The sequence below is a fragment of the Mustelus asterias genome, chromosome 22 (genome assembly GCF_964213995.1).
Source record: "Mustelus asterias chromosome 22, sMusAst1.hap1.1, whole genome shotgun sequence".
NCBI classification, from domain to species: domain Eukaryota; kingdom Metazoa; phylum Chordata; class Chondrichthyes; order Carcharhiniformes; family Triakidae; genus Mustelus; species Mustelus asterias.
Genome location: NC_135822.1, coordinates 70,101,386 through 70,121,715, shown reverse-complemented (window position 1 = coordinate 70,121,715; position 20,330 = coordinate 70,101,386). Strand labels below are relative to the sequence as shown.

General features: G+C 48.1%; 1 protein-coding gene across 2 annotated transcripts in view; it reads right to left on the bottom strand.

Moving 5' to 3' along the window:
- Positions 1-5,829, bottom strand: part of slc23a2 (solute carrier family 23 member 2) — a 315,342-nt gene extending 309,513 nt beyond the window's left edge. For both annotated transcript variants that reach the window (XR_013500581.1, XM_078239601.1), the window contains exons 1-2: positions 5,733-5,829; positions 4,440-4,720 (exon numbers count right to left, since the gene is read on the bottom strand). Coding sequence is in view for 1 of the 2 variants with exons in the window: in XM_078239601.1 (XP_078095727.1) it covers positions 4,440-4,547 (108 nt within the window). In the remaining variant the exon portion in view is untranslated. The remainder of the gene's footprint in view (positions 1-4,439; positions 4,721-5,732) is intronic.
- Positions 5,830-20,330: the final 14,501 nt, after the last annotated feature.

The following is a 20,330-nucleotide window of genomic DNA, read 5'->3' as shown; positions in this document are numbered from 1 at the left end:
AAATTGCCCCTTAGTGTCCTGAGATAGGTAGGTTGGAGGAATTAGTGGGTAAATATGTAGGGATATGGGGGTAGGGCCTGGGTGGGATTGTGGTCGGTGCAGACTCGATGGGCCGAATGGCCTCTTTCTGTACTGTAGGGTTTCTATGATTTCTATGATTTCTCTGTTGATTCTTCTGTCTGGAACACCTTTGGTACCTTTGCTAACTAGATGGTCCTTTCTCTGAAGACATAGATGAAGCTATGAGAGCCAGTGATTCTCTCTCGCTCGAGAATTGAGAACTGTTAGCTTAGGCAGGTGGCAGTTGCTCTCCCCTTTTTGTCCCCGTCCCCTTCTTTTATACGCATGATGACACGTCAATATTTCCCACAATTGGATTGGTCTTAGGTTGTCAAATCGGATTTAAATTTAATAGGTTGTTGGTATCCAAGTGACTGATTGAAATTGAGTGGCTAAATTCAAAAGTCTGTTGTCTTGGTGAAAACTGTTGCTTGGCCTTTCGATACTAATGTTTCAGTTTGGACTCTCTGTGTACTTGCATTTTAAATCTCCAAGCACAGAAAAAGCACCACCTTTTAACGGGACCACGCAATGCTTTCCCTCCAGCATTTTACAGACACCAAATTCAAACTTCCTACCTCCCAATCTACAATTATTCTCCACAACTTCGCAACAGTTACTACTTTCTATGGGAACCTTAGCCACAAGATCCCTTATTAATCCTTCATTACACAAAACCAGATCTAAAACAACACGTTTCTGGATAGGTTCCATCACGTACTGCTCTAAACAGCAATCCCTGATGCATTCACAAAATCTTCTTCTCTGCCACCCTTGCAGGTTTGGTTTGTCCAATCAATATGCAGATTGAAATCTCCTGTGATTATTGCAGTTCCCTGCGAATATGCCCTTGATATTTCCCCATTTATGCTGTGATTTCATCAATGGCTCATACAGGATTGTTAAAACATGCTGCGGGTTCATGTATTTATTCCAGGTGCATGTGAGCGGGTATGCATGGACAGAAAGTTTGGTGACATCAGGGCCGTGTGTGCTGTGTTCTGCTCTTGGCCAAAGTGAGACTGAGACTGGATCCCATTACACACTTCCCTTCAAGTGACGATATGCTGCTATCCCTTTCAGGCGTATTACAACATACAAAGTACCTTTGTCCCAAACTGCAACCGAGAACGGGACAACTGAAAATTTAAACAACAGGTCAATAAGCAGATGTTACGATAAGTGGCCAAAAGCTTGGTTTTCAGAAGAGTCTTGAAAGAAGGGAGAAGGAGAGACGGAGATATAAAGGGGTGGAGAGGATTAGGGGGGGCAGATCCAGAGCAGCTGAAGCCACCAATAGTGGGACGAGAAGACAGAAGGATAGAACTTGCACCTTGGATGTGAGCCAGTAGCATCACAACTCACTTCACAGGTAATTGGTTTGAAGGCTGAACTCAGGAATTATTTTGGGAGATGGAGAGAAGCCCCATGGTGCATCTTGTCACACTGGTTGAAGGAAGGATATAGTTGGGGAGAATCAACCTGCCTTTGGCATCGTAAGCATTCCCTTGGAAAATTCTTTCGAGGTAGGTAACAAATGTCACCCTTATGCAACATGTGAAAGCAAGAACAGCTGTTTTGAGATCCACTGACTGTCCCTGACCCCCCCTCTCATATCAAAGATGTCCGGGTTAGGTGCATTGCTTTGCTAAATTGTCCCCTTAGTGTGCCGGGATACGTAGGTTAGAGGGATTAGCGGGGTAAATACGTGGGGTTATGGGCATAGGCCTCAGCCATTCGATCATGGCTGATATGCTCCTCATCCCCATTTTCCTGCCTTCTCCCCATAACCGTTCAACCCATTCCCAATTAAAAATCTGTCTAACTCCTCCTTAAATTTACTCCCTGTCCCAGCATCCACCGCACTTTGGGGTAGCGAATTCCACAGATTCACAACCTTTTGGAAGTAGTTTCCCCTCAACTCTGTTTTAAATTTGCTGCCCCTTATCCCAAGACTATGACCTCCCGTCCTAGAATGCCCCACAAGAGGAAGCATCCGCTCCACGTCTACTTTATCCATACCGTTTATCATCTTGTATACCTCAGTTTGATCTCCCCTTATTCTTCTAAATTCCAGAGAGTATCGGTCTAAACCGTTAAATCTCTCTTCATACGACAAACCCCTCATCTCTGGAACCAAGTGGCAATGCCCAGGGGGCAGAGTAGCTGCCATTGTAACATCAACTAAGTTGTGCACAGGAAGATCCTACAAAGAGCAACGTGATCATGACCAGATAATCTGCCGGGGGGTTTTTTTTGGGACCATTACCGAGGAGATCACCCCCCCCACCCTCCACTTCCAAATAGTAGGAGATCTTCCCCCCCCCCCCCATGGAGTCTCACTTCAATACTTAATCTGAAAGACGGCGCCTCCGGCAGTGCAGTGCCCCCTCAGCGCTGCACCCGAGTGCCAGCCTTCAATTTGGTACTCGTGCCCCAGGATCAGATTGCTGCCCACTCGGCTCGGAAGCAGTCTGATAGGAGAGAAAAGGCTGGAGCATGGCACTAAATTGGATATCTCTTCCACAGAGCCAGCACAGGCACGAATGGCCTCATTCTGTGCTGCCAGGTTCTGGAACACCTGTCTGAGCTGACCCCACGCTATTCCTTTTCAGAATGCATCTTCAAGAACCGTTTAAAATTCCAATTGACGTTCGAGATCTATTGAGTGTTTGGATGCTGGCCTAGCGTGTAAGCCATGAATCAAGCATCATGGAAGATTCTGGAGTTCAGATGTTCTCCAAATACCCAGTTTGCAGTGTTGGGAGTCAAAAGCATTGATGTTAATTCATCTCACAAAATTGATAATTGACAAGGACATGTGCGAGAGTTGCAGACAATTCAACCCAAGGTTAAACAGCGTGACGCACCCATGTCAACAGTATTGGTGAGATAAGTTCGCTTATCACAACAGGGGTGACACTATTTTATCACTGCTCCCAAAGCCATTGACATACATCATCCCCTGTGCTCTCACTGCAAGGCAAAGCTGGCTGCCTCAAGTGTGGAGATGCCGGCGTTGGACTGGGGTTGGCACAGTAAGAAGTCTCACAACACCAGGTTAAAGTCCAACAGGTTTATTTGGTAGCAAGCCTCAAGTGTGTCAGGGAAGAGCAGGTGAAGCAAGGATGAGCTCCAGGCTTGGCTCAAAGAAAGGGCCTTCGGACAGGGATTGTCCCGTTCCACATTAATGGAGCACAGGGAGGGTAGGGAAGATGATGGTATTTTTCACTGAAAGCGCCCCATTCCGACTGCCTTTCTGTGAGGGACCTTTCTCTAAATATCCCACACAGCAAGCCAGCACCTTCAGTGATAAAGCAAACATTATTGACGATATCTAAGTTACGTTCAATCCCCTCCATTACCCACGGCTCTCCTGTAACCTCCTCAGCACCAACATACAGCAAGATTACTCTGTGTTCCTTCAATTCTGACTTCTCGAACAGATCCCATTCCTATTACTCTACCGGTGACTGGGCTTTCCAGTTCTGTTTCAAAACTTTATTTATCAGTGTTACAAGTAGGCTTACATTGACACTGCAATGAAGTTACTGTGAAAATCCCCTCGTCACCACACTCTGGGACCTGTTCGGGTACACTGAGGGAGAATTTAGCACGGCCAATGCACCCTAACCAGCACGTCTTTCGGACTGTGGGAGGTAACCGGAGCACCCGGAGGAAACCCATGCAGATACGGGGAGAACGTGCAGACTCCGCGCAATCAGTGACCCGAGCCAGAAATCGAACCCGGGTCCCTGGCGCTGTGAGGCAGCAGTGCTAACCCACTGTGACACTTCCCTGGAATTCCCTTCCTCAATCTCTGTCTAACTCTTTCTCCCTTTAAGACTCTCCTTGAGAGCAGCTTTTAGGTCAGATACCCCAACATCGAATAAAATAGAACAGAATAGAATCCCTACAGTGCAGGGGGCGGCCCATCGAGTCTGCACCAACCAGGCCCTGTTCCCGTAACCCCACATTTTTATCCTGCCAATCCCCCTGACACCAACAGGCAATTTAGCATGGCTAATCAACCTAACCCACACATCTTTGGACTGTGGGAGGAAACCGGAGCACCCGGAGGAAACCCACACAGATACGGGGAGAATGTGCAGACTCCGCACAGACAGTGATCCAAGCTGGAATCGAACCTGGGTCCCTGGTGCTGTGAGGCAGCAGTGCTAACCCACTGTGCCACCGTGCCGCCCAATCTATCTGCAAGGTTGGATAATGCTCCAGTCAAGTGTCTTGGATGACCGAACAGACACCGCCGGAGTGAGGCGACTTGGGGATTTTCACAGTAACTTCATTGCGGTGTTAATGTAAGCCCACTTGTGACACTGATAAATAAACTTTAAACTTATATCGCTGCAGTCTCTTACCGGGTTTGGGAAGAAGGAAGTCGAATGCTTCTCATCATCATACTTGTTGTCAGAAGAGGCAGCTGACTCCATTGTACCCTTGGATGTGGTGTTCTTTCCGATTCCCATGGGTTCCAGAGTAGAGCAGTACAGTGCGAGTGAGGATCAGGATGGATTCGGAACCACAGCTTCTGGGCTTCTCTCTCACACCCTGTCACACCACATACATGTCACACACTGATCAGGAGAGTCACGGCCATCATAATCTGCACCACCTCATGGATCTGTGCGTGTGACCTTCTCTGTAAAAGAAATATCCATCAGTAAATCCACCCAAAATGGACACAGCCTGGTGTTCCATGTGTGAAGTGTATTCCTCTCCCAAAGCCCACTATATAGTCACATCAGAAGGAACAATTCACACTTGGTCAGGGATAAAGAGATTACATTTAACCATTCCCAGTGGATCATGCCATTTGTGCAACAGAAGTTTAAAAAAAAAACACATTATTTCTCTATCATTCAAAAGATAGACATCGGAGCAAATACTGCTGACATAATCATTATACAATCTCGTTACAAAACATGTCCCTGCATTTATATAACATATAAACAAGCAGTGTGGAGAGAGAGAGAGGGGGAGAGAGAGAGAGAGGGAGGTCAGAGCCTCTGGCAAGGGAAGCACAATCCAGTTCCTTTCCACACTCGTGAGCACTCAGGCTTTGCACAGAGAGAGAGGGAAGATGGAGACTGCTGGTGTCAGCGAGAGAGAGGACACACACTGTGTCTGCTCTGTCACCCCTGCTGTATGTATGAATTGCAATGCTCTCTCATCTCCAGCACTCAGAGCCCGGAGTCACGCAGGGCTGAGAGAGAGGGAGGCCGTTTAAACGCCATGATGGAGATTGAACAAGTCTCTCTCTCTCTCAGCCTGGATCTGGAGGGGGGACAAATTCCAGCAGGAACCCAGGCACAGTGGAGGTTAATGCCATTTGTCCCCCGCATTCTCATTTCAACCTTCCCAAACCACGATTTTAAGTGCCCAATTGTGGGGTTTTTAGTGCCCCACCAGGACTGGGGGGGAAAGACTTTCATTTAAGAAAACAATGGTGCCTTTCTTTTTAGATTGTAGGAGGCCAGCTCCAAGCCCTGTGCAACCCCCAGGTTTCCGGCTAAAAGATCTTCCCTCCTTTGCTTCATTCAATAGCAATAGTGGTTTTTGAAAGGGCTTCCTCCCGTTAGCTGCTGCAGCCACTGTGCTCTGCCCGAGCTCTCTCTCTCTCTCTGCTCCCCACACTGTCCAATCTTTCTTACCTGCTGTAACTTTCTGCTCTCAGAGCGCAGCAAACAGAGCTGCACTGGGATCTCCCTGTGCCTCCGTCCACACACTCTCGCTCTCACACACACACACACTCCAGCAATATCAGCACAAACCGGAAGAAATCATTCGTCACTCTGATACATCACTGTAACTAAATAACCCACCAATGGCAGGCAGCGCCTGTCAATTTCACAGCCGCCTCCTGGAGACACCCTGTCGGTGCAACTATGTCTCCTCTGCCGCTCCAACCATCAGAACCGGGTTACATTGTATTCACAACACTCACTCTCACTCACTAGCCACTCAGCCCCTCTCCTCCGCTCCATACTCGCCTCAAAAAAACCCACAAAACTCTTGAGATCACCAGCCAACCGACTCAAGAACAGCTTCTTCCATCAGACTTTTGAATGGACCTACCTCTCATTCAGATGATCTTTCAGCTATGACTGTAACACTGCATTCTGCACTCTCTCCATTCCTTCTCCCCTATGTACTCTATGAACGGTGTGCTTTGTCTGTATAGCACGCAAGAAACAAAACCTTTCACTGTATGCCAATACATGCAACAATAATAAATCAATTCAAATATTAAGTTGATCTTCATAGAAATCATAGAAACCCTACAGTACAGAAAGAGGCCATTCGGCCCATCGAGTCTGCACCGACCACATTCCCACCCAGGCCCTACCCCCATATCCATCCACTAATCCCTCTAACCTACGCATCTCAGGACACTAAGGGGCAATTTTAGTATGGCCAATCAACCTAACCCTCACATCTTTTTCTACACCCTAGCTATGACTGTAACACTGCATTCTGCACTCTCCCCTTTCCTTCTCCCCCTATATATTCTATGTTTAGTTTTTAAGTTTATTTACTGGTGTCACAAGTAGGCTTACTGGAATTAAGTTACTATGGAAAATCCCCGAGTCGCCACACTCCGGCGCCTGTCCGGGTACACTGACGGAGATTTTAGCATGGCCAATGCACTTAACTAGCACGTCTTTCGGGCTGTGAGAGGAAACTGGAGCACCCGGAGAAAACCCATGCAGACACGAGGAGAATGTGCAGACTCCGCACAGACAGTGTCCCAAGCCGGGAATTGAACCCAGATCCCTGGCACCATCAGGCAGCAGTGTTAACCACTGTGCCACTGTGAATGGTACGAAGGCACAAGAAGCAAAACCTTTCACTGTATCTCAATGCATGCAACAATAATAAATCAAATCAAATCTTAAGCTGGTCTTTCTCTACACCCTAGCTATGCCTGTAACACTACATTCTGCACTCTCTCCTTTCCTTCTCCCCTATGTACTCTATGAATGGTATGTTTTGGCTGTATAGCGCACGAGAAACAATGCTTTTCACTGTATACTAATACATTGACAATAATAAATCAAATCCTCCAGCCCCCCTCCCCTCCCCTCCCCCCACCCCTCCCCTCCCTCCACCCCCCTCCCCTCCCCTCCCTCCACCCCCCTCCCCTCCCCTCCCCCCACCCCCCTCCCCTCCCCCCACCCCCCTCCCCTCCCCCACCCCCCCTCCCCTCCCCCCACCCCCATCCCCTCCCCCACACCCCCTTCCCCTCCACCCCCTCCCCTCCCCCACACACCCCTCCCCTCCCCCACACCCCCCTCCCCCCACAGCCCCCCCCCTCCCCTTTGTGGATGACCCTTTGTCAGAGATCCTACCCTTTCCTTCTTTTCTGCCCCGTTGTGCTGATCCAGCTTTCCCTCAAAGGCATCGCCGAGATGTTGATCAGAACTGCCAACCCTGGCTGGACGTTAAATTGAAGTGAAATGTCCTGGATGCCAACACACTAGGAGCAGGCCATTCAGCCCTTTCAGTCCTGCACCCCATTCAATAGGATCAAGGCAATTTGTGTTTCGAGTTCCACGTTCCCCATCTGACCCCGATAACCTATCATTCCCTTGCCCATCAAGAATCTACCTCCACCTTAAAAATATTCACCGATGTTGAACTTCTGAAATAAAACAGAAAAGGCTGGAAAAGAGTAACTTAATTGCAGTGTTGATGTGACTACTTGTGACTAATAACTAAACTTTACTAGTTCTCATAGTATTTGTACATAATATCTGAAGAAAAGCCAGACTAATGTTTGTTTAAACACTAACATTGACCCCAATTTGGGCTGTCCCACGACGGCTCCCCAGAATTTGGACTCCCATTACCATCTCCCCAGTGCCAGTTGCTGAGTAACAGGTGGGCACTGCAGCCAGTCACTCCGTTTCTGGCCCTTCCTCCTGTTGTCTATGGATGACTATTCCACCCAGGTTGCAGGCCCGAGTCTCCAGGGCAACATTCGCACGAACGGGATTTTTGGCTCTATTCCAACCTGTTACACAATCTTTCCCCAAAACAAATCTCAGCTCCTTGTCGATTCTTATCACTGGGTCCTCAAGGTTAGAGGCAGGCATTGCAGTTCACGTAGCTTTTCATGGTGTCTTGTCAGCTGTCATCAATCAGGTGGGGTGGCACGGTGGGTTAGCACTGCTGCCTCACAGAGCCAGAGACCCGGGGTTCGATTCCCGGCTCGGGTCACTGTCTGTGTGGAGTCTGCACGTTCTCCCCCCGTGTCTGCGTGGGTTTCCTCCGGGTGCTCCGGTTTCCTCCCATAGTCTGAAAGACGTGCTGGTTAGGGTGGATTGACCCGAACAGGCGCTGGAGTGTGGCGACTAGGGGAATTTCACAGTAACTTCATTGCAGTGTTAACGTAAGCCTTACTTGTGACTAATAAATAAACTTTAAATTCAGAAACTACAAAGGGTTGTGGATGTAGCCCAATCCATCACGCATTCCCCTAGCCACCACACTCCAGCGCCTGTTCGGGTCAACGCACCTAACCAGCACCTCGTTCAGGCTGTGGGAGGAAACCGGAGCACCCGGAGGAAACCCACGCAGACACGAGGAGAACGTGCAAACCCCGCACAGACAGTGACCCGAGGCTGGCAATCGAACCCGGGTCTCTGGTGCTGTGAGGCCCCGGAGTGTGGGTGACTAGGGGAATTTCACAGTAACTTCATTGCGGTGTTAATGTAAGCCTTACTTGTGGCTAATAAATAAACTTTACTTTAGTTAAGTCCATCAGTTAAACATCAGTTCCTGTTGTGATCAAACAGAGGAAGATAGGAATTAGGAGCAGAAGTTGGCAGATTCAGCCCTTCGAGCCTGCTCCGCCATTCAATCAGATCATGGCTGATCTCTCCCTGGTCTCAGATCCACCTCCCCACCTGTTCCCCATATCCCTTTAAATCCGTTTTTTATTAGAAACTTATCTATCTCCTTGAAACCATTCAACGATTCAGACTCCACTGCTCTGTGGGACAGCGAGTTCCACAAATTCACCAAACTCTGCCAGAAATAGTTCCTCCTCATCTCAGTTTTAAATCTACTGCCTCTCAACCCTTACCTGTGATGCCTTGTTCTGTCTGTCTGTCTGTCTGTCTGATCTATCTGTTTGTCTGTCTGTCTATCTATCTATCTATCTATCTATCTATCTATCTATCTATCTATCTATCTATCTATCTATCTATCTATCTATCTGTTTGTCTATCTATCTATCTATCTATCTATCTATCTATCTATCTATCTATCTATCTATCTATCTATCTGTCTGTCTGTCTGTCTGTCTGTCTATCTATCTATCTATCTATCTATCTATCTATCTATCTATCTATCTATCTGTCTGTCTGTCTGTCTGTCTATCTATCTGTCTGTCTGTCTGTCTGTCTGTCTGTCTACCTATCTATCTATCTATCTATCTGTCTGTCTGTCTATCTATCTATCTATCTATCTATCTATCTATCTATCTGTCTGTCTGTCTGTCTGTCTGTCTGTCTGTCTGTCTGTCTGTCTGTCTGTCTGTCTGTCTGTCTGTCTATCTATCTATCTATTGATATTAATTTATGGACAAGGAAGTTGCGGTTAATTTTCCAAAGCCTTGAATGATGATGCTATTAAATTGCTAAACAGAAGGAACATAAAGATAATTAAAGTGACAAACTAAGCATCTGCTCGGTGCTAAAATCGTGACAACGACAAAAAGAAAAATCTTCTTGTCCGTTGCTGTGTGTGAGAATAAAGAATTCAGAAAACACAGAGAGTAAAGAGTGAACGATCGCTGGGGGTGTATTTTCAATCTCGCATTAGCAACAAATATTTAAGGAAGGCAAGATGAAGGAATTGGAATGAATGCCAGTGAGCAACAGCCTGTCAAATGCCAGCTTAACGTCATGTCACAAGACAGGGCTCCTACCAGGCAACTAAACAGATTCATTCACCAGAACTCTACCACCTCACCCACCATAAAAATCTCTGTTGAACCTGGGGCGGGAATTTCCGGTCTCACCGGAGCCAGGCCATAAAATGCTGCTCATAAGAGGTTTACAGCGTGGAAACAGGCCCTTCGTCCCAACTTGTCCATGCTGCCCAGTTTTTACCACTAAGCTAGTCCCAATTGCCCACGTTCGACCCATATCCCTTACCCATGTAACTGTCTAAATGCTTTTTAAAAGACAAAATTGCACCCTCCTCCACTCACCTGACGAAGGAGCAGCGAGCGCTCCGAAAGCGAGTGGATTTTGCTACCAAATAAACCTGTTGAACTTTAACCTGCTGTTGTGAGACTTCTTACCAAACAAAAAACCCACATCACCATGAACCTGTGTTCCGCATTACCCTTTGGGGTTTTAGTCACACCCAAACATAACACATCAGCAGGGGTCAGAACAAAGTGATGATGGATGCAGCAATAGCCGGCACGGTGGTTAGCACTGCTGCCTCACAACGCCATGGACCCGGGTTCGATTCCCGGCTTGGGTCACTGTCTGTGTGGAGTTTGCACGTTCTCCCCGTGTCTGCGTGGGTTTCCTCCGGGTGCTCTGGTTTCCTCCCACAGTCCAAAGATGTCGGGTTAGGTTGATTGGCCGTGCTAAATTGCCCCGTGTGTCAGGGGGATTAGTAGGGTGAATATGTGGGCAATAGGGCCTGGGTGGGATTGTGGTTGGTGCAGACTCGATGGGCCGAATGGCCTCCTTCTACACTGTGAGGAGTGGCTATGACTGTCTGTTGGGATGCAGGCAGCAGAGTTCCAGATGTTTGAGTCTGATTCACTTTCAGAACTTCAGGGTGTGCCGAAGCTTTTCCAGTTCAGTGTCACCGTCAAGGGCAAGCCTGACTTTCCCTGCACGATATCGAATAAGGAGGTAGTGATGGGCAGAAAAGTTTGAGAGGAAGGTTGGAAGCGACTCCGCAGTGTCTAGTTCAGAGACCAGACAACCATCCCGGTTTGGGCAGCAGATCAGCGGGGTTGTATTTGTTAAAGAGAATAGGTCCAGTGGTTTATCTCGATGTTTGCTGCTCACACACTTCGTGTCCAGTAATCCCAACATAACGCCACAGAGAGTGACAGAGATCAGAATTCAAACCCCGACACCCCACTCCAGCTCAGTGTCATTCTCAGCCCCTCTTCCTGGTTTCTGCTTCTTGCTACAAATCAAAACTCAAAATCCTGATCCATAGAAACATAGAGGATAGGAGCAGGAGGAGGCCATTCGGCCCTTCAAGCCTGCTCCGCCATTCATCACAATCATGGCTGATCATCCAACTCAATAGCCTAATCCTGCTTTCTCCCCACAACCTTTGTTCGCCCCAAGTGCTATATCCAGCCGTCTCTTGAATACATTCAATGTTTTGGCATCAACTACTTCCTGTGGTAATGAATTCCACAGGCTCACCACTCTTTGGGTGAAGAAACGTCTCCTCATCTCCGTCCTAAATGGTCTCCCCCGAATCCTCAGACTGTGACCCCTGGTTCTGGACTCCCCCACCATCAGGAACATCCTCCCTGCATCTACCCTGTCTCGTCCTGTTAGAATTTTGTAAGTCTCTATGAGGTCCCCCCATCATTCGTCTGAACTCCAGCGAAAACAATCCTAACCTCGTCAATCTCTCCTCCGACATCAGTCCTGCCGAACTGATAAATGGCAACAACGGGGAGGCAGTGGCCTAGTGGTATTATCGCTAGACTATTCATCCAAAAACTCAGCTAATGTTCTGGGGGACCTGGGTTCGAATCCCACCGCGGCAGATGGTGGAATTTGAATTCAATAAAAGAATTAAGAATCTACTGATGACCATGAAACCATTGTCAGAAAAACCCATCTGGTTCACTAATGTCCCTTTAGGGAAGGAAATCTGCCGTCCTTACCCGGTCTGGCCCACATGTGACTCCAGAGCCACAGCAATGTGGTTGACTCTGAAATGCCCTCGGGCAACTAGGGATGGGCAGTGAATGCTGGCCCAGCCAGCGACACCCACGTCCCTCGAATGAACAAAGGAACAAAACTTGGACCCAGTGGCAGTGAAGAACAGCTGGGATCTTTCCACGTTGGGTGTGTGGGTACGACTTGGAGGGGAATCGCTGGACATTGCCAGAGCGTTGCTACTTTCCCTGGTAGGGAATGTCACTTGCTCAGTCAGTGAAGCAATGTTTCCGAAACTTGCAATCTTCCTTCTTCGAGCTCTTTGACACAGTTGGAAGGACTCCAAACAGAGAGAGAGAGAGAGATCTATTCACCCACCCCTGGCAGTGTGTGTGTGCACCACTGTATCTGCTGGCCCTATGTGTGTGAAAGTGCAGCTCGAATCTCTCTGACTCCATTAGCTACAGTCTGTACCCTGTGATCGCTGGCTGCTTCTCAGCTACTGGGGGTGGGAATGGGGGTGGGAATGAGAGGGGGGGGGGATGCAGGTTTGAGTCACAGTTACCCTCAATAACCAGGGAGAATCCAGTTCCCTCTACTCCTCTGCCTTGATCCCTGAAATGTGTCTGAGTCCACGTTGGGTGAAGCTGCCCACAGCTGATCAGCCAGCCTACTGACACTCACAGAGGAGGCAAGTGACAATGGCATTGGGGAACTTGGGTGAATTCACCTCCTCCAGTCAAGACCGTAAGATATCATTGATATTATCATAGAATTCTACAGTGCAGAAGGAGGCCATTCGGCCCATCGAGTCTGCACCGACCACAATCCCACCCAGCCCTTCCCCCTGTAACCCCACTTGTTTACCCTGCTAATCCCCCTGACACTAAGGGACAATTTAGCATGGCCAATCAACCTAACCCGCACATCTTTGGACTGTGGGAGGAAACCGGAGCACCCGGAGGAAACCCACGCAGACACGGGGAGAATGTGCAAACTCCACACAGACAGCGACCCGAGGCCGGGAATCGAACCCGGGTCCCTGGTGCTGTGAGGCAGCAGTGCTAACCCACTGTGCCACCGTGACGCAGAATGGACCAGAGGCCTTCTCGGTATAGGTGCAGAATGAGGCCATTCGGCCCGTCGAGTCTGCTCCGCCATTCAATCATGGCTGATAAGTTTCTCATCCCCATTCTCCTGCCTTTTCCCCATAACCCTGATCCCCTTATTAATCAAGAACCTATCTATCTCTGTCCTAAAGACACTCAATGACCCGGCCTCCACAGCCTTCTGCGGCAAAGAGTTCCACAGATTCACCGCGCTCTGGCTGAAGAAATTCCTCCTCATCTCGATTCTAAAGGGTCGTCCCTTTACTCTGAGGCTGTGCCCTCAAATCCTAGTCTCCCCTACTGATGGAAACATCTTCCCCATGTCCACTTTATCCAGGCCTTTCAGTATTCTGCAGGTTTCAGTGATGTTTCCCAATTCTGAAGGGTGACTGGCGGCACTGTGGTTAGCACTGCTGCCTCACAGCGCCAGGGATGCAGGTTCGATTCCCGGCTTGTCTGTGTGGATATTATTAAACTAGAACGAGTGCAGAAGAGATTTACTAGGATGCTACCTGGACTTGATGGTTTGAGTTATAAGGAGAGGCTGGATAGACTGGGACGTTTTTCTCTGGCGCGTAGGAGGCTGAGGGGTGATCTTATAGAGGTCTATTAAATAATGAGGGGCACAGATCAGCTAGATAGTCAATATCTTTTCCCAAATGTAGGGGAGTCTAAAACTAGAAGGCATAGGTTTACGGTGAGAGGGGAGAGATACAAAAGTGTCCAAAGGGGCAATTTTTTCTCACAGAGGGTGGTGAGTGTCTGGAACAAGCTGCCAGAGGTAGTAGTAGAGGCGGGTACAATTTTATCTTTTAAAAAGCATTGAGATAGTTACATGGGTACGATGGGTATAGAGGGATATGGGCCAAATGTGGGCAACTGGGACTAGCTTAGGGGTTTAAAAAAAAGGGCGGCATGGACAAGTTGGGCCGAAGGGCCTGTTTCCGTGTTGTAAACCTCTATGAGTCTATGAGTCTGCACATTCTCCCCGTGTCTGCGTGGGTTTCCTCCAGGCTCTCCGGCTATGCTAAATTGACTGTAGTGTCAGGGGGATTAGCAGGGTAAATACACGGGGTTATGGGGATAGGGTCTGGGTGGGATTGTGGTCAGTACAGATTCAATGGCCAAATGGCCGCCTTCTGCACTGTGGATACAATGGATGTTTTAAACATTTTAATCTGGGCCGCTTGCTGACTCATGTATAGTGGTCTCATTCTTGCATGTAAGTATTCAGCAGATAGAGATTTAAACAAGGTTAGAATGAGGGTGCTAAAGCCTGTCAGCCTTGAAACTGAACTCTGCCATGATGCGTATGATGTGGAGATTCCGGCGTTGGACTGGGGTAAACACAGTAAGAAGTCTCAAATCACCAGGTTAAAGTCCAACAGGTTTTTTTGGCAGCACGAGCTTTTGGAGCGTCACTCCTTCATCAGGTGAGTGGGAGTTCTGTTCACAAACAGGGCATATAAAGACACAAACTCAATTTACAAAATAATGGTTGGATTGCGAGTCTTTACAGTTAATCAAGTCTCAAAGGTACAGACAATGTGAGTGGAGAGAGGGTTAAGCACAGGTTAAAGAGATGTGTATTGTCTCCAGCCAGGACAGCTCGTGAGATTTTGCACATCCAGGCAGGTTGTAGGGGTTACAGATAGTGTGACATGAACCCAATATCCCGGTTTAGGCCGTCCTCATGTGTGCGGAACTTGGCTATCAGTCTCCGCTCAGCGACTCTGCGTTGTGTGTTGTGAAGGCCGCCTTGGAGAATGCTTACCCGAATATCAGAGGCCGAATGCCCGTGACCGCTGAAGTGTTCCCCAACAGGAAGAGAACAGTCTTGCCTGGTGATTGTCGAGCGGTGTTCATTCATCCGTTGTCGTAGCGTCTGCATGGTTTCCCCAATGTACCATGCCTCGGGACATCCTTTCCTGCAGCGTATCAGGTAGACAACGTTGGCCGAGTTGCAAGAGTAGGTACCGTGTACCTGGTGCATGGTGTTCTCACATGAGATGATGGCATCCGTGTCGATGATCCGGCACGTCTTGCAGAGGTTGCTGTGGCAGGGTTGTGTGGTGTCGTGGTCACTGTTCTCCTGAAGGCTGGGTAGTTTGCTGCGGACAATGGTCTGTTTGAGGTTGTGCGGTTGTTTGAAGGCAAGAAGTGGGGGTGTGGGGATGGCCTTGGCGAGATGTTCATCTTCATCGATGACATGTTGAAGGCTCCGGAGGAGATGCCGTAGCTTCTCCGCTCCGGGGAAGCACTGGACAACGAAGGGTACTCTGTCCACCGTGTCCCGTGTTTCTCTTCTGAGGAGGTTGGTGCGGTTTTTCCCTGTGGCGAGCCATGTGTAAGAAGTCTCACAACACCAGGTTAAAGTCCAACGGGTTTATTTGGTAGCAAATACCATAAGCTTTCGGAGCACTGCTCCTCCCCACATCTCCACATCATGACAGCCATGTGTGAACAGTGACATCCTGAGGTTTATGATCATCTGCTGCCACCATGTGGTCAGATAATATATAACAGCAGAATCTGAAATTGCTTCCAAGAGTAATCTCTCATTCTCACTTTGACACTACAATGTACCTTCATCTCTGATTTTATACATTTTCACAAATTTGTGACTCTGTATCGAAGGTAAACAGATTGATTTATTTTAATGTGCTGGTTAGGTGGATTGGCCATGCCAAATTCTCCCTCTGTACCCGAACAGGCGCTGGAGTGTGACGACCCAGGGATTTTCACAGTAACTTCATTGCAGTGTTAATGTAAGCCCACTTGTGATGAATAAATAAACTTTAACTTTAGTGTGGCACAGTGGTTGGCACTGCTGCCTCGCAGCACCAGGGACCCGGGTTCGATTCCTGGCTTGGGTCACTGTCTGTGTGGAGTTTGCACGTTCTCCCCGTGTCTGTGTGGGTTTCCTCCGGGTGCTGCGGTTTCCTCCCACAGTCAGAAAGACGTGCTGGTTAGGGTGCATTGGCCATGCTAAATTCTCCCTCAGTGTACCCAAACAGGTGCCGGAGTGTGGCAACTCGGGGATTCTCACAGTAACTTCATTGCAGTGTTAATGTAAGGAATTAAGGAATTTCCTGCGGCTCGTGACATTCTTTTGAAGGAAGTCCCCAGCACTGAGGAGGTTCTGCAGACAGAGCGATTCCTCAAGTTCAGATCCAGAGTGTTCAACATTGAGTTCCACAACTTTACACTTGAACCTATCTCCTTTTAAAAAGAAGACTCACACATTTATTGCCTCAATGCAATTACCCTCTCTTCCTCCATTCCCCTGTTCCTCCACCCTCCTCCCCCACCCGCCTCCCACACACACACACACACACCAGGCTATCAGATTTCTGTTCTGAAGGTTGCTACATTGCACCCTCAATGCTTCCTTCCACCCTCCAAGTGGTGTTCAACATGGCGCAGTACTGGTTCATCAGCTGAGGGGGGGAAACCGGACCAAGTGGAGGAAAATAGCACCTTTAGTGATGGTTGCTGTCGGTGTGGAGTTAATGGGCTAAAGGGCCATGCAGACGTCCATCAACCTCAGGTGGGACTTCCCGGTTTTGGGGTGAGCACGGTTGGAAAATCCCACCCGTTAACCGATGATTGATGAAGCAGTTGAAGGTGGTGGTGTCTGTTCTGTCACCCTGTAGGAATGTTCTTGTCCTGAAGTGACTAACCTCCCTCACTCGCTACCCACATTGATGAGGTGCCCATTCACCTTGTCTGGGGCACATTGTTTCACCATTTTACACAATTTCAATCAGGTGTCAAATCTAAGCCCAAACACTGGCTGTTTGACAGAAAACAAGTCAGTGTTTCTCAGAGTTGGTCGGCTCCACCATTTCATAGAGTCATAGAGGACAACATGGAAACAGGCCCTTCGGCCCAACTTGTCCATCTGCCCTTTTTTTTTAACCACTAAGCTAGTTCCAATTGCCCGCGTTTGGCCCATATCCCTCTATACCCATCTTATCCACGCAACTGTCTAACTGCTTTTTAAAAGACAAAATTGTACCCGCCTCTACTACTACCTCTGGCAGCTTGTTCCAGACACTCACCACCCTCTGTGAGAAAAAATTGCCCCTCTGGACACTTTTGTATCTCTCCCCTCTCACCTTAAACCTATGCCCTCTAGTTTCAGACTCCTCTACCCTTGGGAAAAGATATTGACTATCTAGCTGATCTATGCCCCTCATTATTTTATAGACCTCTATAAGATCACCCCTCAGCCTCCTACGCTCCAGAGAAAAAAGTCCCAGTCTATTCAGCCTCTCCTTATAACTCAAACCATCAAGTCCCAGTAGCATCCTAGTAAATCTTTTCTGCACTCTTTCTAGTTTAATAATATCCTTTCTATAATAGGGTGACCAGAACTGCACACAGTATTCCATGTGTGGCCTTACCAATGTCTTGTACAACTTCAACAAGACGTCCCAACTCCTGTATTCAATGTTCTGACCAATGAAACCAAGCATGCTGAATGCCTTCTTCACCACTCTGTCCACCTGTGACTCCACTATCACGGAGCTATGAACATGTACCTCCAGATCTCTTTGTTCTGCAACTCTCCCCAATGCCCTACCATTAACTGAGTAAGTCCTGCCCTGGTTCAATCTACCAAAATGCATCACCTCGCATTTATCTAAATTAAACTCCATCTGCCATTCGTCAGCCCACTGGCCCAATTGATCAAGATCCCATTGCAATCCGAAATAACCTTCTTCACCGCCCACTATGCCACCAATCTTGGTGTCATCTGCAAACTTACTAACCATGTCTCCTAGATTCTCATCCAAATCATTAATATAAATGACAACTAACAGTGGAGCCAGCACTGATCCCTGAGGCACACCGCTGGTCACAGGCTCCAGTTTGAAGAAACTGTCAAGAAGCCAATTTTGTATCCATTTAGATACCTCACCCTGGATCCCGTGAGATTTAACCTTATGCAACAACCTACCATGTGGTACCTTGTCAAAGGCCTTGCTAAAGTCCATGTAGACAACATCAACTGTACTGCCCTCATCTACCTTCTTGGTTACCCCTTCATAAAACTCAATCAAATTTGTGAGCCATGATTTTCCACTCACAAAGCCATGTTGACTGTCCCTAATCAGTCCTTGCGTCTCTAAATACCCTCCAATCTTCAGGCACCTCACCTGTGACTATCGATGATTCAAATATCTCTGCTCGGGGCACCGCAATTTCCTCCCGAGCCTCCCACAGTGTCCTGGGATACACTTCATCAGGTCCTGGGGATTTATCTACCTTGATGCGCTTTGAGACTTGTTATATGTACTCCCCTCAAGACATCGCTATTTATTTCCCCAAGTTCCCTCACATCCATCAGTAAATACTGATGAGAAATATTTATTTAGGATCTCACCCATCTGTTGTGGATCTGCACATAGATGATCTTGTTGATCCTTCAGAGGCCCTACTCTCTCCCTAGTTACTCTTTTGCCCTTTATGTATTTGTAGCTCTTTGGATTCTGCTTTGCCTTATCTGCCAAAGCAATCGTGTCCCCTTTTTTGCCCTCCTGATTTCTCTCTTAACTCTCCTCCTTACACCATCTGTACTTTTCAAGGGATTCAGTTGATCCCAGCTGCCTATGCATGTCATGTGCCTCCTTCTTCTTGACCAGGGCCTCAATATCCCGAGTCATCCAGGGTTCCCGACTTCTACCAGCCTTGCCCTTCACTCTTAAGAGGAATGTGCTTACCCTGAGCCCTGGTTAATACACTTTTGGAAGCCTTTATAGACTGTCATTGGATGATTCCTTTGCATTTTCGTGCAGCTTTTGTTCATTTTGTTTTTGTGTTGATGGCTCGGTTATAATGGAAATATAATGGGAGGGAGAAAATATATATTGCACTGAGCGGTTACTCTGATACACATTATAGTTTTACAACATCAAGCCTTGCCTACACTGTGCCAACAAGCCCATTGTAACATAGCACACACGTTATACTTGTAACAGGTATCACAGCCGAGTCAGAGAAGCATCTAACACAAACATTCTGTTTGTCAAAGTTTTTAATAATGGAGAACCAGCAGGGCAGCACGGTGGCACAGTGGTTGGCATTGCTGCCTCACAGCGCCAGGGACCTGGGTTCAATTCCAACCTCAGGTCATGTGTGGAGTTTGCACATTCTCCCTGTGTCTGCGTGGGTTTCCTCTGGGTGCTCCGGTTTCCTCCTACACTCCAAAGATGTGCGGGTTAGGTTGATTGGCTATGCTAAATTGACCCTAGTGTCAGGGGATTAACAGGGTAAATATGTGGAGTTACGGGAGTAAGGCCTGGGTGGGATTGTGGTCGGTGCAGACTGGATGGGCCGAACGGCCTCCTTCTGTACTGGAGGGATTCTATGTGACACTGAAATCCATTCATGGGATGTGGGCATCACTGGCTGGGCCAGTATTTGTTGTGTATGCCTCAGGGCTCTGGAGTCACTTGTAGGCCAGACCGGGTAAGGATGGCAGATTTCCTTCCCTCATGGACATGAGTGAACCAGATGAGTCTTTCTGATAATTGGGTTCCATGGTCACTATTACTGAACATTTTATTTTATGCTTACACGATGCACTGATTCCAATTCCCCAGCTGGGAGTTGAACTCTGGATTTTTCACCCACTCAGTAAGGATGGCATGGTGGTTTGCACTGCTGCCTCACAGCGCCAGGGACTCAGGTTTGATTCCCGGCTTGGGTCACCATCGGTGTGCAGTTTGCACATTCTCCCTGTGTTTCCTCCGGGTGCTCCGGTTTCCTCCCACACTCCAAAGATGTGCGGGTTAGGTGAATTGGCCATGCTAAATTGCCGCTTAGTGTCAGGGGGACTAGTTTGGGTAAATGCATGGGGTTATGGGGCGAGGGCCTGGGTGGGATTGTGGTCGGTGTGGACTAGCTGGGCCACTGTAGGGATTCTATGATTCTAAACATTTGGGAGAGCAAATCACTCAGAATGCCTGGGATGTTCATTGTGTTTGTACTTCGATTTGAAGGACGGCCTATCCAGCTGTCTGAGCAGTCTTCAGGTCTGGGTGCCATCTTTCCATCGGCGTAGGCTCAATGGGCCAAATGGCCTCCTTCTGCACTGTAGGGATTCTATGACTCTCGCTGGACTACATATTCTCAGCATCCTTTAACAGGACAAGAGTTGTTCAGCAGAACCTGTTAATGTACAATTCGGTCATTCTCCCCCTCCCTGTGCATTTTTGTCCTATTGTGGCACGACTGAGAGACCACCAAA